At 38.6% G+C, this 26,890-nt stretch overlaps 1 protein-coding gene across 2 annotated transcripts in view; it reads left to right on the top strand.

The window, feature by feature from the left end:
- Positions 1-26,312, top strand: part of ino80 (INO80 complex ATPase subunit) — a 56,362-nt gene extending 30,050 nt beyond the window's left edge. For both annotated transcript variants that reach the window (XM_088925051.1, XM_088925050.1), the window contains exons 26-36: positions 1,732-1,957; positions 12,411-12,538; positions 18,466-18,560; positions 19,066-19,138; positions 20,036-20,194; positions 20,603-20,705; positions 21,629-21,717; positions 22,303-22,458; positions 23,039-23,198; positions 23,385-23,600; positions 23,999-26,312. In XM_088925051.1, coding sequence (XP_088781177.1) covers positions 1,732-1,957; positions 12,411-12,538; positions 18,466-18,560; positions 19,066-19,138; positions 20,036-20,194; positions 20,603-20,705; positions 21,629-21,717; positions 22,303-22,458; positions 23,039-23,198; positions 23,385-23,600; positions 23,999-24,213 — 1,620 coding nt within the window. In that variant the 3' untranslated portion in view covers positions 24,214-26,312. The remainder of the gene's footprint in view (positions 1-1,731; positions 1,958-12,410; positions 12,539-18,465; positions 18,561-19,065; positions 19,139-20,035; positions 20,195-20,602; positions 20,706-21,628; positions 21,718-22,302; positions 22,459-23,038; positions 23,199-23,384; positions 23,601-23,998) is intronic.
- Positions 26,313-26,890: the final 578 nt, after the last annotated feature.

Genomic DNA, 26,890 nt, shown 5'->3' with positions numbered 1-26,890 from the left:
CTATTATAATGGAAATCATGTTGTCGTTTTGCAAAGAGGTCGAAGTTCATGATGTGCTGACAACTTTCTGCAGCACACTTTTGACCCGACGGTCGCCTGCTATTCCTGGAGGAGACCTAGCCTGGCTGTCCATGAGACTTGATCTGAGTCCATGTGGTTCTAACCTACAAGGATACCTGTAAGAACAGGCATTTCAAGTTAGCCTGTAAATTACTTAGAATTTAGAAGGCAACAATTGAACACAACATTCACTTAGTTTCACCACACGCATTTCAGCATGTTGGCCTTTTCTGTACTTGTGGAATGAGATGGAATTCAATGCAGAGGTGGACACATAACCACAGTTTGAAATGTTTTTAAATGTTCAATTAAAGATAATATATGTACTGATTTGGTGTACCTTGCCAACAGCTGGTGAGCATAAATAAGGCTAAATACAATAACACAATATAAAAAAGTTTCATTTATATAGGGGCTGAACCATGTGCAATGTCATTTTGATTTTTTTTTTACTCTGCTTTCATTTAAATAACTGCTGTGAGCTACAGTATATGATAAAAGTTAAAAACGTAAATGCAGTTTTATGTACGAACACTGTCAATCGGGAAACTGCAGTCACAAAGTAACTTCTTTACATAACATTTGCACAAGAGGCTTTAAAGTGCAACCTGCAGCTTAAAAGATTCAGGTTGTGTGAATGAATTATATGTGCCTTTTGACAGACAGTTCTCTCTTAAATTTCTGTTCCCTTCAACTGAGTGATCCCGTTTATGAGATTTCCGCTTTGCAGCATGGTGACAGCCTCCTTATTATCTATCAGATCATGAAAGATCATGGTAACAGAGTTCCCATTATTGTAAGGAACAGACAATTGTTTAGGAGCTATCTGCATGAGGAGGTGTCTCCTTGACCTTTTGCTACTCCCTGTCAAGTGATCTCAATTCTAGGAAGTTTCCCCTTTAAAAGGTTCCCTGACTTGTGAGGACTGTGGCTTAGGAGTTGCAAACACAGCTTTTCCAGGTGAATGGCAGTCAAGCTGTAGGAAAATTAAATCGACCCATCTTTTTAGTGAGAATTTTCCTTTGAGGGTACAGCCCCTGTTTTGACTGTTTTTGACAAGCAGGGAAATGTTTTGTTGAAATCTCAAAGGCTCTTTATTCACGTAATCCAGTGTAACCCCTCAGATACCCAATCTGGAGCCAAGGCTCTATGCTCATTCATCTGTTCGGTCTCATTCGCAGTTTATCATCATCACAGATTGTGTGTGTTCTACAAGATAACAGTGTTTTCTTTTTGTTTGGCTTCACTTCTGTGACTTACAGACCAGAAATGATCAATGACTGTAAGACAAATTGATTGTCGTAAGGAAAAAAGGGAAAAACACTGGCAGGACCTTTTACAGATTGCTAGGAAAAGGCAGGTTTTTTCAGTATGACTGCCGCGGGAGATTTAGTTTCAGATTTTTTAGTTTTATATTTTAAAGTGAACGTTGGCTTTCTTGAGGCGAACTGTTTTTAACTGCCAATAGTAGTTTGTTCACTTTACCTGTTAATCATAATTTTCCGGAAGCACTCCTTTGCCTTTAACGTGAAAAAATGTGGGTGAAAGCTGAAAAACCCTCTGGTCTTTCCCTCTGGTTTTCGTGACTGGTTTAAAACTCCTCTTGTTTCACATGAAGGCGGGCGGTTTTCTGTAGCCCTTCACATCCCATGTCGCTGTTCTGTTGCCCAGGTGACCGCAGTGCCCATGGAACGATACTGCAATGATCGCAGTGCGGAATATGAGTGGAGGGTGACCAGGGAAGGAGGAAGTACCACGGCCAAGCAGTGCTTCCTGTACGGATCCCCTGAGCTGGCGGCCAGCTGGACGGGTCGACTGCAGGCATTTTTCCCTAGTAGGCCGGGGGGTGTGGTAGCCCTGCACCCTAGACACGGCTGGTCCTTCATCAGGATACCTGGTAAGCATGGTGAAGTTTCTTTATTATTTCTTTAGATGGCCGTTACCGTGTTGTGCAAAGATACGTATAGCTGTTTTACTGAATGACACACAGTATCAGTCTTTTTAATGCATTAAGGCCAGTATTCACCAAGATGTTACCAACGCTGAGGAAATGCGAATGCGATTTTTGTAACTACTATCAAAACTACCAGGAGAAATTATCAAAGGCTAAGAAAGAGGGCAAAATGTTTTAGACTCCATTCCAGCCACAATAATGCTTGATAATTTTGTTCCCACAATAATGTTTTAAAATTATTTTTTCAGAGCCATTATACCCTTCATTTAAAAACCTTAATTAATAATATGTCTGCTTATTTAAAGGAATAAGAATTTTTACATGTTCTTCTCACTAGAGAAACTCCCTTCCACTCACATTAGCAATGCTGAAACTAAAGAACTCATTTGCTGGGCTTTAGTGAAAGCCATTGGAAGTGGAGTCCATCTTGCTTTCCAGGATTATATTGATTTTGAATTTGTACCACAGTCTGAGATGCTTTGGCGTGTGAAGACATATACAAAATAAAATTGTACAGTCGTCTTTACATTTTTTCTTAATGACATCTATTTCAGATATTTTACACACACATTTTCGGCTTTATTTTTCCATATTTACTGTATATATTGAGTCTAATTTATTATTTAATTCCTGAAACACACATATCCAGAAATGGTGGATATGGTGCAAACACACAATTCAAAATGTACCGATTTTATGGCTGTCTCTCTTTCTGGTGAACTTTTTTTTACAAACTGGCTTCATCTGCTAAAGGAAGCTGATAAACCCATCGCACGTCTTTATTTCAGGCAGACGCCTTTGATTCGTCAAAGGCCTGATATGATGCCTGAGAACATGTGGAAACTTGTTCTGTGTGCAAAGGATGAGGCTTCCTTTGACAGATGTAATAACAAGTGAAATTGATAAGTAACTGAAGTGAATTAGTTTGGCAAAAATGCAGCTGCAGTTTTTATTTTGCTCTAAAATGTATAGTGGTAGTCAGCAGTGCTTAGGTTAGCAAATGCAGGTAAATAGCTATTAAAATGAAGGAGTATGTTACAGCAAGCTTTCAAATATTTTCTTTGCGAATTTAATATTGCATTATTTCTTGCCATATGACAAGAAAATGTAGAACAATTCTATGTTTCAACTTGGAAGTGTTTCTGAATTGTTACAGAATTTAGGAACATCAATGCCTAGAATTTGGATGTATATCCCTAGACTCCAATATTATGTGTTTTTTTTACCATAAACCATGGTATATACACAGTATAAACCATAGACAAACGTATTCACTGCAGTGCTGGTTATCTCTGTTCTTTGGGGAAATTGCATTACCTGCCACTTAATTCTTCAAAAAGAATGTCCCACTGAAGGAACTGCAGTTTGTTTAATAATGCTGCAGCCTTAACAGTAGCCTAAAATGTAAACAGTTTGGCCTTTGTGAAATGATCAAGATAAGTGCACACATCTCCGAGAGGAAAAAACAGCTACTCTGTGCCAGATCACTTCATCTTTCCCAGACTGGGCAAAAAAAAAATGACTGTGAAAAAATCCAGTAAGGTCACACCAAAGGCTAGGACAGGGGCATGGCTGAATCCAGCCTGGAACTATCCCACAGCACTGCGACTCCAGACAGCACCGCTGTCAGCACTTTCCTCCAAAGTGACTGCGAGAGGTGTATCAGACCTGGTTTCATTGCTCCCATCCGTTTTTAGAAGCACAGTCCGAAAAAGCTATACGTCTCTGTGCTAAAGAATCTTTCAACAGAAAACAATTAAATTACATTTATTCGGCTCTGATTCACATGCACTGTGTTTAATAATTGAGGGTGTGCTTGTAATGAGCAATTGGTGAAGAATCTGAGACTGAAAGGGCTTCTTATATTCATATTCCCCATAAGGCTTTCCCTTCGTGTTAAACCATATAAAGGTCTTAATTCCATAAGGTAATGCTTTAGATCTTTGTAATGATTTGTTTCAGAAAGCAGTCTCCAGATAGTCACTTTGGTGGGTGCCTATAATATATAGGAAATGCTGTAATGTCGTGTAGATGAATCCTCTGGTACTTGCTCTGAGAACGGAACAAGTACAACCGTAATTGTGTAGGAAGTTTGTGAAGTGAAGGAGGACAAAACAAGGAAATTCTAGCCATGCTATGAGCAATTGTTTTAGAATTACGTTAGAGTGGTGTATGACAGTGGCTTTTACCATGGTCAGCCTGAGTCCGTGTGTTGGACAGGAATAAGTGAAAATCACACAAACTGTGGTATAATGCGTTGTGAAATGTCCATATGAATATTGATTTCTACCAGTTACACCTGTTTCTTTTACACATACTAGTATTAAAGTTAAAAAACTGCAGCTAGAGCTGCTTCCAGGGTTCAGTTTACACATCACATAATAGTACACAATAAATTATTATTGTTATTGTTATTTTATTATTATATTATGATGATGATTCAGTTTCCATTTTCTAACATACTGGACATGACACCAGTCCATTGCGGTGCAGGCGCACAGACACTTACACACTCACACCAGAGGCAATTTTACCAGACGCCAAAACCTACGGGTTTATCTTTGGGCTGTAGGAGATACACAGAGCCCCTGGAGAAAAAAACCTCCTAAACACAGGGAGAACATGCCAAGTCCACACAGATAGCACCCCAGGTCTGGAATTTAAACCAGGGCCCCAGCTCTGCAAGACAGCAATGCTAACCACTGCACCATTGTGTTGCACAATAATAAGAGTAGTTAATAGCAATCCCTTGTGTTCATATAGTACTTTTTCATCCAGGAGATCACAAAATGCATTATTATAGGAAGGACTCACTTCGTCCTCGTGGGTCACGTGTCAGCAGCCACATGACACAGCAGATCAGGTAGAGAAGTGAGAATTTGCTTCAACAGTGAAATTAAGGAGGAACTTAAGACTATTATAGTGTCTTGGGATCTTTAGAAAACAAGTAGACAGGACCTCATTTTAACGTCTAGACATACTCACACACACAAGTTTTCAAAAAGGTCCTTGTTTCCCAAATTGTAATTAAGAGACTTAAGTACTGAAGTATAAAGCTTTTCTCACAATGGCTTTAGATTTTCTTCTATTGCAGGCTCAATTGAGACATAGAAATTGTCTGGAAATGCATAGGGATCTGCTCTTTCCAGGACTGTGGGAAACATTTGGTTCCCTTCCTGTTCTTTGAAAGAAAAATGTACTCCAGTAAAATAGCAGGAAGTGTCCTGAGTCTTTTGATATTAGCAAAACAAGTTGGGCACATTATTGTTTACAGTTAACATTTGTTGGACCATCTTTATCGAAAAACCAGGTTTCAGTGAATTTCTCCTCTGCTTTCCAGTGGTATGTGCTGAATTGAGTTTTGATCCATAAAAAAATTAAACGAGATGTCCAAAATGGAAAAAAATTAAAGCTGAAGAAACACTATACAAGTAATGTTGCAATTCAGAATATTATGCACAGAAGGAATACATCAGTTTCATGGAGATGATGATTGAGCAGTGTCTGTTTACCGATATTTTGCAGTAAGTAGCCTTTGTTGTATATCTGCCAACAAAGATATTTCTTTGAGCAAGCAAGTTCATTTTTTCAAATTGTTGTTTCAATCCAGAAACAATGCCTAGATATGCAAGGCTATTTCAATGATAATAGTATTGCTTTAATCGGAATGAACATCTAACAATAAATGATCATTTAAGAAAAAAAGTGATATGTATATGTTCTTCCAGATTGCCATGCCCTTTACAAGCGAGTTTATTATCTGATTTATACCAGCTGTAGAAATGCCCTCTGCTGGCACAAAAATTTCTCGGTTGAGTTTGAGTTGAGAGTTGTGTTGCAGATGAGAGAGTAAACAACAGACAATGAACAGTAATTATGTATCCATTCTCTGAAATGTCCATCCTCTTTGAAGGGAAAAATGGCTCTTCTGCTGTTTGCTAAGAGGATTGTATTGTATTTTTCTACTGCCAATGCATCCATAAAGTAATCACAGTAAATTCAGAGAATAGGTTTTGTAATCTTCCTTGTATTGAAAAAGAGAAGTTGACAGAAGACATGTCCCTTGAGTGAATGTAGATGTTTTAAATTGGTTAGAAACTATTAGGTGCCGTTTAGGCCATTATTCAAACTTTACCTATCATACACACACAAAATGCTCTCACACTCTCCATTTTACTTCTCACATACACACAAAATGCTCTCACATTCACTAGTTTTACCTCGCACATAAAACACTCCTTCACAATGTGAAAGTGAGAGGCAAAATTAGTGAATGTGAATGCATTTTATGTGTATGTAAGAGGTAAAACTAATGAATGTGAGAGGTAAAATGGAGAGTGTGAGAGCATTTTACGTGTATGTGAGAGGTGAATTATGGCCCAATGTAGGCGGTCCGTCTAAATGGCACAATGTGATTGGCTGAGAAAAGTTATCGACAAGCTTTGTCATTTTCTGCTGTGCTCCAAGATGGAGGAAAGAAATCAACCTCAACCGCAACAAGCACTAAGCCAAGCCATAGGTTTAATTAATAACATCTTAGCCACACCAGAAGCAGTAGCTTCATTGTCATTGGCTATGACGCCTGCAATGAGTGTATAGAGGTAAAACTAGTGAATATGGGAGCTTTTTGTGTGTATGTGAGAGGTAAATCTAGTGAAAGTGATTTCCCACAATTTCCCTTCAGGATCAATGAAGTCTTATCTATCTATCTTGTGTGTATGTGAGAGCAATTTGTGTGTGTATGAGAGGTAAAGTTTGAATAATGGCCCCTCATTATTCAAACATAAGAAACAGCAGTGTGATGAACGTGTACATAGCAAAAAAGGATTATGCAAGACTTTCAAAGTGGCTTAGTTCCAATTCTGTTTTCCCTGCGAGTTTGTATGTAGTACTGCATTTTTATAGAATCTTACCAGTAGGGGGCACAATTGCTGCTGAAATATTTTACTGTCTCAAAAGACATTGTACAGTATTTTTCTGTGAATCATGACTTTGCCCAAACCAACATTTAACCAGCATGCAATTTTTGAAAACCAAACAACACTGGAAATGTAATTCTACAATAGCTACTGTACTGGGTTGTTGATTGTGTATTAAAGAAAGAAATACTCTTAAAACTCTAGATCCGTTAGACAACTACCAGACATTTTTCCAAACTTTTTTTGTATTTCTTTTTCCATAGCCATCACAATATTGATTCTCTAATTCATTAATTCTCTCTTGTTAATTATCTCTTTAATTAAATACCACTGTTTATATCTACATTATCTAAAATTACTTTTACAGTAAATTGTACATCTCAGAATTTATGAGCTTGTTAGTTCTGATTGTTCGACAGTGCAGGTTTGTATTAGGTCTCACACCACTGATATCGGTATTTTCCGAGCATTGCACAAATACAGATGGCATTTTATTTAGTAAATTTTGTGGCAAAGTTCATATGTACAAAGGAAAAGCAGTAGGATGATGCCCAAAGTTATAAAAGAATATGTATGTTACCCCTTTCACCTTTTCAGTGTCAGCATCCTGTAACAAGTTAAACAGCCCTGAGACCAGAGTCGCTCCAAGTTTTTGAGAAAAAGATGTGTTAAGAACTTTTTTCCCTATGGTTTTGAAGTCTTTGTTGTTGACCTTAGAATAAACAGTATATTGTAAACTCATCGCAGATGTTAGTTTGTATGTGTTGAGAAAAATTCCCGATGGATACGGGTATGAAGGTAAATGACCTTGAGAGTCATTTGTGGGGAAGTATTTAAACCATGTCAGCTGGTGATGAAAGCTCTATGCCTGTCATCCTTATTTCAACATAGTCCTCAAAGGAAGTAAAACATCCTGAAATGCACTGGGTCTAAGAACATGGGCTTCCATGAAAATCCACTATGAAGCAAATCTGCATGACAAAAGACACACAGATTGTAAAAAAAACTTTAGTCATCAGGAAGTGTCTTTTAAAGACAAATTGATCCAAAATGGAGTCCCCTTTGACCTTATAAAACACGATCTTTAGCTCTCTTGCCATTTTCTCTGTGATATAGTGATGAAGGTTATTTTATTGTGCTATAAAATAATAACATTTTTATTTATCTCTTCTTAGAGTTGGCAGCTTTATCCCATACTAATTTTAGGCTAATTCTAGATGCCAGTATGGTCCATGATTAGTCATTTGTACAATTGCTGGTGTTGAAAGCCTACTGAAATTGTTGCTTTGAAACTTCCAATCATAAAACATTAGTTCTCATGATTCCAGAGCAAAACCACTGTAAAGTTCTGCGAGGTTTCTTGGTCTTAGTAAATTTCTAGCATGAAGACTCCAGCATGAAAAATAAGGAGCTTTCAAGCCAACCAGAAATAAAGACATGGAAATGCATGGATCTCCATGGAGACCAAGAGTCTCTAAATATCCCTGTGTCACAGTCCATTCAAACTTCAAAAACTGGAAGCTGCCACCTACCACCCAGACACTGCCTAGTCTGTCCCTCTAAACTGAGCAGCTGGGCATGGAGGAAACTGGTTAGGGATGCCACTGTGAGGCCAGCAGCAACAGTGGCAACTACAGGGTTCAGTGGCTGAGATGGCAGAAAATATGCATCAATTAACAATATCCTGGTCACTCCACAAAACTGGCCTATATGTCACATTATTGAAGAAAAGTTACCTCTCAGCAGGACAGTGATCCAAAGCAAAAGGGCAAAGCTACACTTAAGTGATGAAGTCAAAGGTCTGACTTGAATCCTGCTGAGAATCTGTGGAAAGACTCAAAAACCACTGTCTGTAAGCAATCAACATGCAACTTGTAAAATCTGCTAAAAAGCATGAGCAAACATTGCAACAAACCAGAGTGTAAAAGTTCATACTTACCCTAAATGTCTTGCAACAAATGTCTTTCACCAAATATTGAGTTCACCAGGATATTTCGTTTTTTCCCTTTAGTTTTTGCTGACATTCACTGTAATTTATATTTCACTTAAATGTCTTCAGTTTGACCATTAAGGAATTCAATAAATATGTGTATGCATGATTTTGTAGTTTAACACAAATAAGGGTCTGGATACGTTTGCAAGCACTGTCAATGTTCTGATTGTAATGCCTAAAAGCTACTGGAATAAAAATGACAGTCTTGTCGAAAACAGGGTAAAGCTATTACTAACAGAAACTACAGTATCAATACAAATAAGTGATACACATATAAAAATGTAGCAAATCTGGAATGGATTAAAGCACTACAGAAAACACTTTCACTTAAGATCACCCTTTCCACCCAGAAATAAGGCTGTTTACCAGAAAGGCAAAAGCATTGTGCTCCAGACTTCACCAGTTTTGGTTTGCCTACATGAAAATGAGATTATTTTAATAAAATTATATGTAATAAAACAACAATGATGCGTCTGTCAGCTTTAGCAATTAGAAAACGCCAGCTCTCTGGATGATTTTTAATTAGGTCAAGCATCGGTCATTTCAGACTTCTGGTTGTTTAATGATTCTGGCTAGGTTTGTTTGGGAGATATTGGATTATGTGATGCCTGCATCATAGAGGTTGTTTTGGTGTAAACAGACTAGTTAATGGTGCTGGAGAACTGGCTGTTCAGCATTTGATGACTTCATGTATGCAGAGACTTAAGGTTTATGACTAATGATTTGCATGCCTGGTTATTTTAAAGATTTTTCCTTAAATAGCTTTACATTGATTTGTATATAGTGAATCTCTGTGTGAGGTCTATTAATTCCAATAAGATTCAAGATGAATAAAAAATGAACAAGACTTTTCAACACCTGGCTTGAGGTGTATATTATTTTTAGATGGCCCTTTTATTCGGTTCCTGGCCTGAAGGAAATGTGCCTGTTGGAATTGTGCTGTGTCCTTTTGTGTTCTGAAATAATATTTGACAGAATAACTGTGTCCATCAATCCCCAGTGAAATGTCTTTGATTGCAAAGCATGGTATTTCTTCTCTTTCATTTCTAGCAGACTTTTCTCTTTTAAGTCTTACTGCGCTTAATAGGTCTGTACTGAACCTTATGTATGAATTAACTGCAGGACTTTGTACCCGTCCAGAACATAGTTGTTAAATCTTTATTATCAGCAGAAAAAGTGACCCAGGTGTTTATTCACCTGAACAATATTTATACTGTAGCTCTGTGATTATTCTATTTTGATGCAAAAAGTTGTCACTTCCATTTTGCTTTTTACAGGTATAATGAAAACAGGAAAACAGCTGTAATGAGAAGAAATGGTTCTAAGTAAAATATATTTTCAGGTCAAGGACATAAATTCCAAAGTATTTTTTTTTTAAATATGAGCTTATTAGACACTTCATCTTAAAATACCATGTTAAGCAATGTAGACATATCAACTTAGATTAATGAATACTTCATGATTATTACATATACAGTAAATATCCAGTACTCAGTTAGGGGCTTTTTTGTAGACAGGACTTTGCTCTTGGATTTGCTTCTGGCTTTGGGATACACTGATGAACACAGACCTCCTGGAATAATCCCAGATCTGTAATTAGTTTCTGTTTAACACTATGAGAGGATGGCCTTTGACCCCCTACAGGACCTGATTGTGTCAGAGGTCAGGGTTCAGCGCTAGTGCACATTAGCATGCAGGTGAAAGCTGCAGTACCAGATAACTCAATCACGTCTTTCATGCAGAGCTGCATGTGGTACTGTTCACTGCAATCTTTCACATTAAAATTACTTTAGAGTGCAACATAAGGAATGCTTTGATTGCTTTAAAATGCTGTGACATTGAAAGATGCTGAGATTCATGTATCATCAATGTCTTTATTCTAAAACAGTTTTAGGTTCACACAAGAACATAAGAAAGGTTACAAACGGGAGGTAATTCGGCTCTGTTTCAAGAATCCTGTCTAGAGGTCAACATCTTGTACACAAAGGCTGGGTTACTGGTTATAGTCGTCTACCATAGGCTGTTGTGTGTAGAAGTTCCTCCTGTTTGCAGTTTGAATGCACTTCTGCACAGGTTTCAATTATGTCCTCTGGACTTTTTTTAAATGTTGTTCAATCTTCAATCTGTTGAATCTTAAGACATCCATTGGACTGACTGTGTGAATGCCTTTGAGAATTTTAAATCCTTAAATCAAATCCCTTCCAAATTTGTCAAGAAACATCCCCTTGAACAAACTCGGGTTTTCACATTTATAAATTATAAATTGGTGCGATATAATCTGTATAATCCAATGCACAGATTATATAAATTGTATAGTAATATTTTAATAAACATTTTAAAGGATCATTGTAGAAGTGTTTTTTTCACAGTAGCTTAGTTCTAGTTCTGTGTTTTCCATGCAAGTTTGTGTTTGTACTACTGTGTTTTTTATAGATTCAAGTATTCGAGAGCCAGAGTACTGTGGGCTTCTAAAACTGATGATCAACGTCTGGCATGTGCATGCCCAGCCCCCCAGCCTCACCCCTTCCACGCGGTTCCTTCTTATGCACTAATTGACACACATTAGTGCTGATTTGGTGGAAGGGCATGGTGCTGTAACTCTGCACATTCCTCATTGGTCCTGCACAGCTGGCTGTTACAGCGTATCTCTGGACCAAGCCAGCTGCGCCTTCATATCCTAGGGCATGAGACTAACCTCCACCGGGGTCACTGCAGTTTCGCTCCAAACACTCAGAGCCCTTATTTACGAATTTCTGTTTATTACTTCTTATTCCATTATTGAGGCTTCTTTCATTTTCCATTAGCATGAAGTTCACATACTGTATGACTAATGTAGTTCAGGTGGGTAGCTGCGTCAGCATGCGTAGGCTGCAAAGGAACAAGTAATAGGTTTATTCCATGCTGAAAAAAAGAAGAAAGAGAACACAACGTTTCGGCCGTGGAGCCTTCTTCAGGTGACACCTGACACCTGAAGAAGGCTCCACGGCCGAAACGTTGTGTTCTCTTTCTTCTTTTTTTCAGCATGGAATAAACCTATTACTTGTTCCTGTATGACTAATTACATCTATGCTCTTATTAGTTAGATTGTGTTGGCCATTGTGTGACTTGGAGACGGAATCTGAAATGTCTTGTATTTAAGGAAGTTTGAAATTTCTATCAGGCTTTATTTTGCTTAATGATATTAATAGATTTTGTTTGAAACTGATCATACCTTCAATTGCAGTTGTAGGTGCACATCATTCTTGACTAATTAACCTACAACTGGCTACAACGCAAGTTACAAAGCTGCTTCCTGTTAAGTTTTGTACTCCACGTTTAATCAGGAAATGTAATTAAACATATCTTAGGAGGATCTTGGATCCTTTGTACACAACTTTACAAATATTGTCAGTGTCTTGTATGTTTTGCTCTATATTGTTTTGGGTGAATCCAGATCCTAGGATCAGTGATGAACGATTTCCCTGTTTTCTGCCATTTTCTTTAGACAAGGAGACTCTGATCACAGACAGCGGGAAGTTGCACACCCTAGACCTGCTTCTGACGAGGCTGAAATCCCAAGGTCATAGGGTCCTTATCTACTCCCAGATGACACGAATGATTGACCTGCTGGAGGTAAAGGCAACATCTTTCCGTTGTTTTTGCTGGGGGTACAAAAAGCAGGCCGTTAATGATTTGAATATGCAGACTACACACTGTACAGATTGACTTCATTTCTCAGATCTGCCAAATGTAAAAAGCTGTGTGTTTCATTGCCTGTGTTTGCTGCTAATGTTTAATATTGAGAACCAAAAGCTGAGCGTGCTGAAATATTGACACATGTCGGTATTTGGTCTGAAATAGACTCCTATAATGCTTTACTGGAGTATCTTCTAAGCTATTTAATAGGCTCCAGTATGTCCTGAATTCAGCAGCCTCTGTACTAACTAAAATTACTCTGCATCTACACATATCTCCCATCCTCTATATGGGAGCACTGGCTCCCTGTGAAATTCAGAGCTGAATTGAATGTTCTCCTTCACACATACAAGACCATAAACGGTCAACCTCCAGGTTATCTTAAGTACTTAGTGCTTGAGTGTAGTTTGAGTGATTTTCAACAGTCATTGTTTTCAGAACCTTCTTACAGAACTATCTTTTTTTATTAAAGCTGTTAATATCACCTAGTCTTACTCTTGGCTTCACTAGGTGAATTTACTGCGCTTTCTTTCACTTTCTTTTTGCTCTCTTGTATTTTGGACTGCACTTTGACTTTCTTGAAAAGCACTCAGATAACATTGTATTCTTCTTATTACTAAAGTATATCTGGTTGATGGATGTAAAAGAATCTTCAAAGCAAAATCAGTTCACATTTTACAAAAACAGGGATTTAAATACAGCTCTACTTAACACCTAAGTTGCCTAACTCAGTTTTATTTTAGTGAAGCTTTTATTATTTGTTGGTGATTTTTCATTTCTCTACCCTTTTGACCTGAACCTAAAAATGACCATTCAAGGGAGCATGTTTGAAGAGCTTGTTGTGTGATTTAGAATTAAGTGTTGTTTTTGGATCCGCCGGGAGTTTCACAACACGTCACGTTTTCACCACTAGATGTCACTCTATGGGCCTCTTTAATTCCTTCACTGTTAATAGGTAGAGACCACATATATAGCTCTCCTCACAATCAATAAACACATTGCTTTAGCACTGTATTTTGTTTTTTGAAACTATAATCATGAATACAAATAAAAGCATGAACATGCATATTTTTATTGATCCTTAATGTTTAGTGGTCTATGTTGTTGAAGAATATTGTTGGGGTGTCTCGTTTAACAGAAGGTGAAAATAAATCCGTAACCGTGTACAGGCATATCATTTGGGAAACTGCAGGAGTGAAATGACAGGGACAAGTGGTCAGCATCACCTGTAAACTGTGGTTGAGGAGCTGAATAGGCAAATCAGCTGCTGAGGTGTTGAGGGAAAAGCAGCTCGGGCCTTGGAAGAAAAATAAACACCTTCTAAATGCGTTCTGTGTGTTCTGGCATACATTGAACATCGGAGCATACTGGCTAAGTGTCAGAGCACGCTAAGTGTCTGGATACACACAACGTTATGGATTGCACTGTGACTATAACCTGTCTTGTCAAGTATCACCCAGTTATTTGATCAATACATCCACATAGCGCTTAGATCCAAAATCAATGTCATTGATTTGACTGCACGCTTTGGGAAAACGTCCATAGCTCTCCTGGCTATGCAGAGGTGAAGCTCCTCTAACTGCAAGGGGGTGTCGACCCTTTCCACCCCCCACTCTGCCTTCTGCGGAACACATTTATCAGTGTGGAAAATTGGTAATTAGTGTGGTCTCAGCTGCAGCGCTAGCGGCTCATTAGGCAGGTGTGTGAGCGAGTGGAAGAGAGCAGGGCACAGACAGAGGGAGGGAGTGGAAGCGTGCTACCAGACAAAGAGGGGAAAGGCTGCCTGGATTAGTGAAGTGCCCTGAGAGAGCAGCTCCAGTAAAAACAATACCCTCCAATTTACGTTAGGCAGCACCGGTCTGAGCCGGGCTTGTGAATGGACAGAATAGCAGTAACATATTGGCAATTGTGCTTACCTTGGGAAGTTTCAGTATTCTCTTTCTTCTATAATTTTTCATTGGATTCATTTCACTTTTCAGCAGCTCTGTAGCGTGTTTTGTGAGGTTGAAGGCTGTGTGTTTGATGGATTGTTAAATATGAGTGATTTCTGCACGAAACACAGGGGTTTAAGAAGCACTCTTGATGACATTATTGTTGTTTTCCTAGGGAGCTCGTAAGAACTGTTACTGGTGACTGTTTCACAGTAAAAGTAAGGGTGCTACAAACAGAATATAAATATTGCCTTGACTAAAACCATTAGTTTGAGATTTAGAATGATTATTTGGGCTCCAGTGATCAGCCAGACAGATTGCTGAGAGTCAGGCCTTTCTGTGGAGGACTGAAGAGTGACAAGAGCCACAGACATTTAAAGCCATGCCATTCATAGACTCCCAAACAGAAAAGAACACACAACTGAAGGACCAGACCATTATAGGATGTGTGTGACATGCGTGTGTGACTTGGTACGCATTGTTTTAATGGGTTATAGAAGGCTCAGTATAATAAAACACCTGCGATGACCTGGGCAGAAAATGAAAACCAGGTACTGTGAATGACTATAACTCCTTTACTGAGAGCAGAACTCTGGAATTCACTTCCAAATGTGAGAGAGACCAAGGGCTGTTTGAAGTGTGGGGTGAGCTGCACTGTGCGTGTAATCTAATTGAGCTTTCACATGTAAGCCTGCTCAGACCCAAGTCTGGATAATGGCATCAGCCATGTGTTTTGTATTTGCTGATCTGTGTTCTTTTGTCATATACTGTGTGCATTATGCTCTCTTACAGTACCCAGGGGAATACGTCCTCTACTGAAAAAAGTAAATCAACAGCTGTGGTTAGGAAATAAAAAGGTCAAAGAGTGTTTATCATGGTTTTTTTAATTCTACCATGCTTTGTACTCATTTTAGCAAGTGTGTAAATGTCTTCTATAATATTTGAGGAAATATTTTTGTACCATTTAGTCAGTATATGTTAAAACACTTGAAAGTGAATTTATAGTGTATTGTCAAATATAATGTTAAAGTATATTGCCGAACACAAAATTTCAAATTGAAACTGGTTTCAAACAACGTTGATAACTTGAGCGTGATACGTTTTAACTTGAAGGCAGTAGTTACAAAATGAACATATCATTACATGAATGTTACAGACCTGTTGGAAAACAGAACTGAAATTTGCATTCATAAATATACCCCCAAAAATATATATTACAATGAGTTTCTGCTTATTCGTGGTTCATATAGCTAGAGATGGTGTTAGTAGGGAAAGAAGATATGCAGTGGTCTACATCTGAGTGCATTTGTTCACAAAGTCTACCTGCTTGATTGTTTTAGTTTATTCACAGTCAATGCAAATCTCAAGAGCTCGGCTTCCTTTCTATTGCCATAGCAATGAAAGAGCACACTGAAGGATCATATTGTACTGGTTAAAGGCCACAGTTTAGCATTGACTCTGGGGAGACTGACAAAAAGGCAGATAAGTTTGAGGAAACAGATGGGTGAGTGGTGAATATCTGAATGGTACCAGCATGTGAGTATTCAGTACGAAGTATTTTTGTCTAGTTCTTCTCAATTATAATCAAGAAGAGAGCTTGTCTGGATTTCACACACTAAAGAAAAACATGTGGAAATACTGAAGGCATTCATAACATTCTGTATATTCTTTTTAAGTATTTTATTTAAGAACAGACAGTATATTCTAAAGTGTACAAACTATTATTGTATGAAGTAGGAATTCTCAGTTTGCAGGTAGTAACAAGTGACTGTTACTCACTTTGTTAAAATCTTTGCTATGGGGGAATATAATTTCTAGACAGGACTGACAAATTGAGCTACTCAGACTAAAGTTAATTTAAAAGTTGTGTGGCAAGTTCTAATTCCAATAAGTTGTCTGTGAATCATATTATCTGCAATTATGCCTGGGTAATGGTTCATATTTTTATAGCTTATTCTGCAGTGCATTATATCACCACCAGATGATACAACAACAAAGTAATGGAATTAAAGTTTTTGATTAGAAACCATCTTTAACTATAGTGATTTGATGATTGCAGTCTCCAGTGCACCAGTGCAATGAGCTCCACAAACAAGGAGTCTTATGTCATAACCTGAAGACCTGAAAGAGTAGATCTCATATTAAAGGTTGAATTATACCTGTGCAATATAGCATGTATTTGTGATATCAAAAATATAGTCATGTTATGTTTTAGAGAAGATATCATATAAAAGGTAAACGTAATAATGTGTTGTAGTATTGCAATTCAGTTACCTCACTGTTTTGTATGAGTTTTTTATTACGTTTTTGTATTTCCATTGTACGTATTTGATTAGTTCCAGTGTTAGTATTTAAACAACCAATTCACCTGTTATGTAGATGCATTGTTGGATTGGGGACACAAACGTATTAAGATGTCTATGAATAACAGACCCATGTCTACATTTGTCTAAACTTTTTTAAGCTTGTGGTTGCCCTTCACTGTTCTGGAGAACTATATACAGCAGGTATGTACAGTAGATCACTCGGAAATGAACAGGGTATAAAGATGTGGAACAATTAACAACTACAATAAGGCATTTGTTTAAAGAAGTAATTGAGATATCCTTTGGAGTAATATAATACACACCCCATAGCATCTAAAGACGTTTTCCACTCCTGACTCGACAGAGCAAGTTACTAAATTGTTGAAAAAGTAAGTCGTGGTAACTTAATCATTGAAAGTGACATGTATATCCTGTTGAACTGTTGCTCTCCAGGACTAGGAATGACCATATCTGGACTGTACCAAGTTTAAAGGAAAATATAGACCACTACAAAAGATTTGTTCTGTCCAGTGAGAATGAGCGTTGTGTTATTGACACATTGTAGTCTCTGATTGTTTACTGTTGAAAATGTATAAAGCAGTATAGGTAACTCCAAATGCTCGTACAGCTCTTTAAAAATCTGGCCTAAACGCATATATCATTATGCTTTTTAATCTGTCCTCATCTGATAAATCAGTTCAACGTCATTTCTCAGTAAAGCCAGAGGGTGGCTGCCTAGGTCTTTCAGTCCTGGTTCTAAAAACAGCATTATTTGAGAGTTCCAGTAAGTGTCTGTAGCCGACAAGCTGACACTTACATGTCTGAAAGAAAACTGTTTTAATAAGCTTTTAGCTATTGAACGTGCTAATTCACTTTTCTGTAGCAGAAGATGTTCTTTTGGGAGAACTGCCAAGCCCAGGTATGCTGAAGAGATTTTTATTTTACAAGAGGCAAGTTTTCATCAGCACTGAAAGCATCATAAGAAGGAAAAAGAAAGTGGGTTCTTGGCAGAAGACAACCAAAAGCAATTCCTGTGAGATTCACTATGGATGTTGTTCTGTGCCAGACACAGCAGCAGAAAAATTACAGGAGCCAGGGAAGAGACAGGCATTAGTTCTCGTGTAGACAATCAGCCATTGACTCATATTTTAAATGCTGAGGTTTCCTTTAAGAAAACGGATGCCTGTGTATATCTTAAATATTTCATTTGCACCCCTTAATGAATCTCTAGGTATCATGCGGCTGAACTAAGTAAAGATTTCAATGTTTTTAGCTACAGATGTTAGTGTTTTTTCAACAGCAATCCTTTTCCTTGTGTAGTTATTCGCCATTTTGTTTTTATGGGGTTAACCCCATAGTCTGTATACTCATTACATAGCATTTACCCTTGAGAGTGTTTTTCTGCATGCAGTGTTTCAATCCACTACAGCATTCAGAGATCATTTTCCTGAATATGGATTGAAAAAAACGATCTCCATGAAGAGTGGAACTGGCACGGCTGATTGGACTGGGCATCCTAAGGCTTCCTCATTACTGCCTTGTTGTGCCTTATTTTTTAACTAAATGTACTACACTGGCTTGTTGGTATCTTTTTCTTTAATGTTGCCTTTTCCTTTCCTTTTTTTAGGAGTATATGGTTTACCGTAAGCACACTTACATGAGACTTGATGGCTCATCGAAGATTTCAGAAAGGCGTGACATGGTGGCAGACTTCCAGAGTCGGTAAGTAACAGTCTGTCAGTGAAATACTGATTTTCTTCTGTAAGGAAATACTTTCTCTTTATTAAGGAAACAGTGGTCAGAACGGAATTGTGGTGGGCAGCCATGTGCAAATGTATAGTTGATGGCATTGATGACTGCCTGTCTATATAGTATTTTTGTCAATGAGTAATCACATAGAAACCTATCAGTTTTACAAGAATTGCATTAAGATTGTAATCCGAGTCTTATTAGAGTTCGACTCTCAAAAACTAATGTAATCAGTCAGGTATGTTTTTTTCATTAAAGCTGGATTCCAGTCCGAGACTTGGCTTGGATACTTAAAATGGCAACATTACAGCAGATACTGTATTTATTTATATATATATATCTGTTCCCCAGGTTGCGTATTTTCTTAGCTATGTTTGGCATAGAAAAGTTCTCTTGTTTGTAATCTTTGAACCACACATGTACACAAACATCTTTTGTTGAGACAGCTGCCCATTGTGCCCATATTTCTCCTTTACAGGACAGATATCTTTGTCTTCCTTCTGAGTACCAGAGCTGGGGGCCTGGGAATAAACCTGACGGCTGCTGACACTGTAAGTCTGTGTTCCTGTTTCTCAGTTCAGACCGGGTACTTTGAACACACTAACACCCTGAAAAAAGAGAGAAGGAAGAATAGATATAAATGACAACTTTAGTTCCTGTTGCCTGTTTCACTTCTTGAGTTGAGTGGTACCTTCAGATGATTGAATATAATAAAACTATGAGGGTTATTAATAAAAAATAGTCACCATGCCATTAAATCAGCAGGTGGAGTTTTACCTCATTTGTCAGTATAAATAATATGACAGTGAGGCTATGGCTGAAAAGTGCTTTAAAAAGTAATGCCAAAATAAACATTAAAAGCTGGTAACCAAATGATCCTCCACATATCCCAAAAGGTCTTGGTTGTGCTATTCAAATACATTTTACAAAAAAGGCAAAAAAAACCCCGATATTGATATTCCAATATTAGGGAATAACTAACAGGAACTTGAGGATAAGAAAATTATCTGGAGCATTTGGCCATATTCACATGAATTCAAAAATGTGAGTGAAATGGGTATGAATTTAAAGACTCCCCAAACATCCTTAAAATGCTTATAAATAGGGATACTCTGTCTACATGTTTTGTTTGTGGTGTACACAAGTAAACACAAAAATAACAAGTGCGCTACCTGCCTACAACACTACACTATTGCGCATGGAAAGGTAACTACCATGCCAGTACCATGTCAACCCTGACTATTAATTGAAAAAAGGCATTGTTAGTCAACCATCCCGTGAGTTTAAACTCGCAGTGAGACGGTACCAGCTTTTACTGCTGGGATATGACAAACACCTGTGGCTTTTGACTGTTTGGCTTCATCTGGGAGCTCTGCCCCCGCTGTCTCTTCAGCATGACGGCCCTTCTGCGTGTGCTTCTGGAGGCTGACTGGCGATTTGTGTTGTAGGTGATATTCTACGACAGTGACTGGAATCCCACAGTAGACCAGCAAGCCATGGACCGGGCCCACAGGCTGGGCCAGACCAAGCAGGTGACCGTGTACCGGCTGATCTGTAAGGGGACCATCGAGGAGCGCATCCTGCAGCGCGCCAAGGAGAAGAGCGAGGTACCCTGTGGAAACGAGTCCTCTATATTACAACTATATTAACGAGCAAAATCGTAAAAAGGAAAGGGATACAGCGGCACTGGAAAGCACTGGCTAAAATTGCACCTCAAAATATTATAATTGCACATCCTCTAAAGACAAATCTGTGTATTTACTGCAATCTTGGGCTTTTGCCAGCTTGATTTATACAAGGTGACATAAATAAGGGTACTACTGGATACCCCTCTCCTCAGTCCTTTGTTCAAAGCATGCTTTACGCCCTAGCTATGATTTTCAAACCAGTTGAGCTCGGCGGTTTGTTCTTTTGGTGGACATTTTACTTAACTATTGCTTTAGAAGGAGTAATAATGGATAATCACAGTTACAGAGGACCAGTGTTTTGACATTCTCCTGTTTCCTTTCATTTAGATCCAGAGAATGGTGATCTCAGGTGGCAATTTCAAACCAGACACACTGAAACCCAAAGAGGTGGTCAGTTTGCTGTTGGATGACGAGGAATTAGAGAAGAAGTGTAAGCTATTGCTACTCTTTATTCTTTAGAAGACACTTCTGGTGCCGACTTGATGGTTTCATTCAGTAAACTCTCTGCATACACTGCCCTTCCTATTGTAATGTCAGAATCTCATAGCTCCCTATAATTGTCTAGTCGGTATAATCCCATCCAAATCCTAGGGAAGGATTTACAAAACAGTAACTACAGGGGTATGAATAAATGTTGCTATGCACTGTCCTATTATGATTACAGTATAACTTTAGTAGTATAACACTATTAAAATATTTTATTAGAATTTAAGTGAGTACAAACTATCTAGTCTGTAACTCCTTTGTACTATATGATGTTTTTTGTTCCTATTTCATTGGGGGTATGAAAAAATCTGGAAGGCAAGTTATAACATTGTAGCCTTGCACAGTGAAGCCAATCAAGCTAAATCCATAGCATCCAAAGCATTTCCATAATCACTGTATTGATGGACTGTATCTGATCAAGATGTTATTGGCAAGAGACAATTAAAATGAAAAGATAACAAAAGAACATTATCAGGAGGTTTGATGTGTAATGATTGTGCTATATCCACTGAGTTTAAACTCATTACACCTTTTATCTAATTAAAAATTTTATGTCACAAAGTAAGGCCTTGGGAATATCTTGTCTGGGGAGTACTGTAAACTGTGCATGTTTATCCATTAACAGAACTAATCAGGTATATCTGTGGCAAGTCAGGGACATCTAGGGCAGATCTTGGTAGCTTCTCTACTGATCACGTCTTAAAAAATGGATACTGTAACAATGACTGATCATCAGAATAATGACAGGGAACATAACTACAGAACGAATTCCCATGAAGTTTTACCAACACTGACAATCAGCAGTTGGGCTAGGTGCATTTTGATCTTTGTGGATTGTTTAGTTTTCTTCTGCTGTTGCCTCTGCAGTAAGACAGCGTCAGGAAGAAAAGAGACAACAGGAAGAATGCAACAAGGTGAAAGACCGCAAAAGAAAGCGAGAGAAATATGCAGAAAAGGTACAAGATCTCCACACAGAATTTTACTTTCTGTTGGTGAACTATGCTCCTTCATCAGTGTTGATCCATGAGGTTGTGGGTGTGAATCCTCTAAGGTGGCTAAATGCAACTGTTAATCTGTCTTGTAAAACCCCTTTGGTACCATTTAAAGTTTTGCTTCCTTTATTGTAATGGAAGCAATGTTTCATTAACTCTTGTAGGTCTCTCCAGAATAGACTTAATGTTAATTTGTTTAATAAAGTGTTGTTAGATTTGGTTTATTCCATTAAAACCCAATATATACAACAAATAGAAAGAAAAAATATAAAGAAAACGTCTTTTGACACTAGGGTAACATTCAGGTAAGAACTGCCAGGTAAAAACCTATAAAATGTATTAACGAGATGGTACTGAAAGACAAATTGTAATCATAGTCAAACAGAACACAGATTTTAAAAGCACAACAAATGCAAGGACAGGTTATTAGTTTTTAAAAAAATCATAGTACCCGTGCTCTGTAAATAACATGTATTTTTCATATTTATCATTCTTGGTGGCACATTTCCAAACAGTAGGGATAGATCCGGTGTTTTTTTTTCTTTCCAGAAGAAGAAGGAGGATGAGGTGGATATCAAAAAGAGAAAGGAAGGAGTGAATATTGTCATTCCTTTCGTGCCGTCTGCAGACAACTCCAACCTTTCTGCAGATGGGGATGACTCCTTCATCAGTGTGGACTCAGCAATGCCCAGTCCATTCAGTGAGGTGAGCTGGGCTCAGATTACTAATCTTTAGGGATAGATTATGATTCAGAGTTACAGTCCACGTACACTGCTACTTGTATAGGGTCTCGTATTGTTTGTAGATCATATCATAACATACTCCTTATGTTCTCCTACTCTGTTAGCACTGTTTTTCTGTATCTGTGTGAGGATTGCCCAGAAAGAAGTGACAAGCTGTTGCTCTTTGTTTTCTCTGGCAGGTCTGTTTTCCTATTCCACAAACATACGTTACCCGCATGTGAATGTTCAACATGCGGTCTGTTACAGTTCACACAGAACTGCAATGTTTACAGGGAATCAGTGTGTATTATGCTAAATCTAGTGCTCTATTGCAGAAATCCTGAGAACACCCAAAACAATTAAGGAAAGCTGGAAATAATGCATAGTTTCATTTGTAAAAACAGTTTATTTCTTTGTCCGTATGGGTGTAAGATGAGATTATATGTAAAACAATTTCTCATATTGAGACATAATTTAGGGGCAGGTGTTATTGAAGTGTTGTGTTCAGCCCTGGAGGTCCTCCCTGCTCCAGCTCTCACCCTGGGTGCTGCGTGTCTTTGTAGATCTCTCTGAGCAGCGAACTTCAGCCGGGCTCCATCCCCCCAGATGAGAGCAGCAATGACATGCTGGTGATCGTGGACGACCCCATGTCCTCTGCGCCTCAGTCCCGAGCGACCAACTCCCCCGCCTCTGTGACGGGGTCTGTCTCCGACAATATGAACGGTAAGCAAATTGCTCCGCGGGATCAGTTCGCGAACAACCCGCTCGATAAAGCATCGCCGCGGCTCAAGAAAACCTACGCAGAGACCATCGCCAGAAAAAAACAAGCTAGGGTTACACTGAAAAGCCTGTGTTTAATAGTAACCTTCTAAAACCAGCGGCTGTGTTCATTTTCCGTGATGTTTCCAGGTGTCTCTACTCAGGACACTTCCAGTCCCGGCCGCGGGAGGTCAGGCCGGAGCCGTGGGCGTCCCAAGGGCTCAGGAGGAGGGACCAAAACTGCTGGGAAGGGGCGAAGCCGCAAGTCTACCGCAGGCAGTGCGGCAGCCATGGCCGGGGCCATGGCGGGGGCCGCGGCTGCTTCTGCCGCTGCTTACGCTGCCTACGGTTATAGCGTATCAAAAGGTACGTCAAACACCCCTCAGCACTTAGGCTTCTAATTCTGTTTGCTCTGGCTGGTGACAGAGCACTCCGTTCCTTTTGGGGTTTGTATGCAGAACAGCGCTATCGAAGTGTAAAGTGTAGTTGCCTTTTGAAACATCTTGTACTTTCCAGAAGCCTGCATCAGAATCATTTCAAGAGATTCTTTGGATGCCACGTGCAGCAGTCCTGTACTAATTTCACATGTGCTGCACAAGCAGTCCGATACCAGATGACAGTTCTTACCCCCAAATGAGAATTAAGTATTGGATCAGCTCATGTTCAGAAACATTACCCCGTGTTTAATGAGCTTTATTCCTCCTGGGAACTTGTTAACGTGGAAGTCGAACGGTAGCCCCATGTGTTGTGATGGTTCTCCTCAGGTATTCCTGCTGGAAGCGCTCTGCAGCCCTCCCTGGCACGGTCCTCTGGTGTGTCGTCCTTTGTGCCAACAGGAACTTCCTCCCCACTGAGTTCCCCGCAAGCCAAGAGCGGCGCTGTCCCGCCCAGCCCACAAACCCTGAGTTATACCAGCACCCACAATCCCCCGACACCAACCAGGAAGAGCAAGGGACCCACTACGCCAGGGGGACGATAGCAAATATCTGCTCTTGCACAGCCGTCTTCTGTTAAACTTTCAGCCCCATCCTTCACTGGATTCATTTTACACGGAGCCCCAGTGGAAAGGAAGTGAAAGTCAAGAGTCCTATTCATATTCAGTAAACCAGGAACTAAAGTTTAGAACAGTACGTTCCTCAACAGAAAACACGTACCAGACATGCTCTACCATTTCCTGAGAAGCAGCAGTCTTTCACAATGGATTACAACTGAGGCCTGGTGGGAATCGGAGTACCCAGAGGAATGTGTGAGCTGGATTTAGCAAACAGAGCACTTGAACTGAACAGCTCTGTTGGAATAATGTGCTTTTCCCCCATGTGTTGCTTTTCTTTTTTTTTTTTTTACCAGTGTGTGTACAGGTCTTCAAACTTTGCCTCTCTTTTGTTCTTGCGTCTTGCAAGATAATGTAAAGTTACTTGCCTTGTGAGAAACTATTTATCAGTTATGTGGCACCAGTGTCGAGTCGTGAAATACTGTTTGTATAGTACACGAGCTGCCACATTGAAGAAACTAGTCTTCATAAAAGGGCTAATAAAATTGAACCATTTCCATCAAGATGCTTTCCAGGTGCACTTGTGGGTGAAGTATTTATTACATTGCTTTTGAAGCTGTATTTCAAACTTTAAAAATGTTTTTTTTAACTTCCATTGTACGTCCATTGTAATTTCCTCAAACACCTTAAACACAACAGTCCTTTGCGTTTGTTCAATTATTAGGAATTTTCTTTTGTGCTGTACATGGACCCTTTTTATAAGTTTAGTACGAGGTGATGTGTAACAGAGCCTTCTGCATTTCTGATAAGAAAAATGTGTGCTACAAATTATTTCCAATTACAAATGTGGAAAATGCAGCCTGAATTGTTCATTGTTGACCTTCGTGGTCCATAATAACCCAGATTTGTGCTAAGGCACTGCTAGCTGCATGGAAAAGGCTTTTACTTTTCAACTTTACCATTATCCAAAACCTGCTTTGGATTTGTGATTGTTGCAAGAATCTGGTGTTTAGAAGCTTAAGAGAAGCATTCCTGGGATCCACATTCAGAATAGATTGTATTTAGTACTTATTTGTAATCTGTTGGAATGTAAAAATGGGAAAACAGTCCAGGAGGCATTAAAAAAACAATATTGATAACAATATTTGATTATTTGTTTTTCAGCTTAGATAAGGTATTCTAACTGGAGCAATGTAATTACTGTTCAAAGACACCACTTAAGGTTAAAGCCATTGCAATTAGTTTCATTGCTGTTCTACAGGGAGCTAGAGTGTGAGAATTTATATGAACTTCTGACTGGCATTGTCACAGCAAGGCCCTAAATTGCCGAAAATGTTTACTCCTGTCAAATAATCAAATAGATGTTTGTATTATAGTCTTTATTTTTTTACAAAACGAAATATCTGTTGAATATTGTACCCGAAATCAGCAGCAAGTAGGACTGATCTCAATGGAAATAAAATGAATCTATGTAGATTTTACGTTTAGATGAAAACACTTGGAAGAGGCCTTTCTTAATATTGTTTTACACTACTGAAAGCATATGGACCGAAAAAATGATCAAATATATTTTTGTCACTTTAAACACATTGGAAATGGTAGTTTTCTAGGTATATAAATGGAAAGGGTATTTTTAAATGTATGGACTGCTAAGAAAGCCTCACAATATTATTGAAAGGTTTTACCTTCACCAATCACCAAGTAATTGCTAGATACATGGATTATCAGATGGATCTATGGTAGAAAGCAACTGACGGAAAACTGTTAATGTGACTATTGCATGTAGTGAACCTACTTTTTAATCAGGAAACGTTAAACCTAAACTGAAATTTACAATCCCAAATTTTGACAACATCCAGTGTTCATTTCAAAATACAGTGAAGACTAGATGCCACATTTTTTTTTCAATTAAATATTTTGTTTGCTGCCTGAATTCAATGTACATAGTTAGAAGATATTTCTCCCTTAAAATTATTTTTCCTTTTATGTTTGTCTATTTTTATAGATAAATGTGTAAATATGTATAAACTGTCCTTTTACTAACTGGAGAAACAAGTTCAAAATAAATGCTAGCTAATAATTTTAAACAATGTGCATTCTTGTTTCCTATGACGTCCATGAAATGTTCGTCGGCTGGACATTATTTCTTTTTGACGTTGACTGCCTAGCTGCTTGCCCAGCACCAGACGGGTTGGCAATCATTTAAAATATTCTGGAAACCTGAGCGTTATGCATATATAAAAGAGGTGGTTAAATATTTAATGTATGGTCAGAAAAAGCAGTCCCGACACCAGCTTGTTGTCGAAAAATTCACAAACTGCCTTGAAAGACAGATGTGTTAGACATACTGACACACACGTATTTACAGGCGTACTGTATTTACAATATGAGTGTGTTCCGATCTCACTACAGCGGTAGCAGGAGAATGACGGGTTTTGAACTAAGATGGAAAGGTTAAAACTCGTCTCAGCCTACTTCTGTTGACGCACAGTAGACCTGTCCTAAGGCGATACTTTTACCCTTTGCCTGGTACAACTAGGACATAACTGGTCATCAATTTCTTTAACACAGTATATGTTGATCCCAACACTGAGAACTGGCTTACAGCCAGGGAACATGCTGTTCTTCTTTAGTTCGTTTATCTCCGATTCATTGGAAAAGACGC

Source organism: Atractosteus spatula, chromosome 9 (assembly GCF_055471065.1).
Source record: "Atractosteus spatula isolate fAtrSpa1 chromosome 9, fAtrSpa1.hap1, whole genome shotgun sequence".
NCBI classification, from domain to species: domain Eukaryota; kingdom Metazoa; phylum Chordata; class Actinopteri; order Semionotiformes; family Lepisosteidae; genus Atractosteus; species Atractosteus spatula.
The sequence above is the reverse complement of the archived record's forward strand: the minus strand, read 5'-3'. Positions and strand labels throughout refer to the sequence as shown.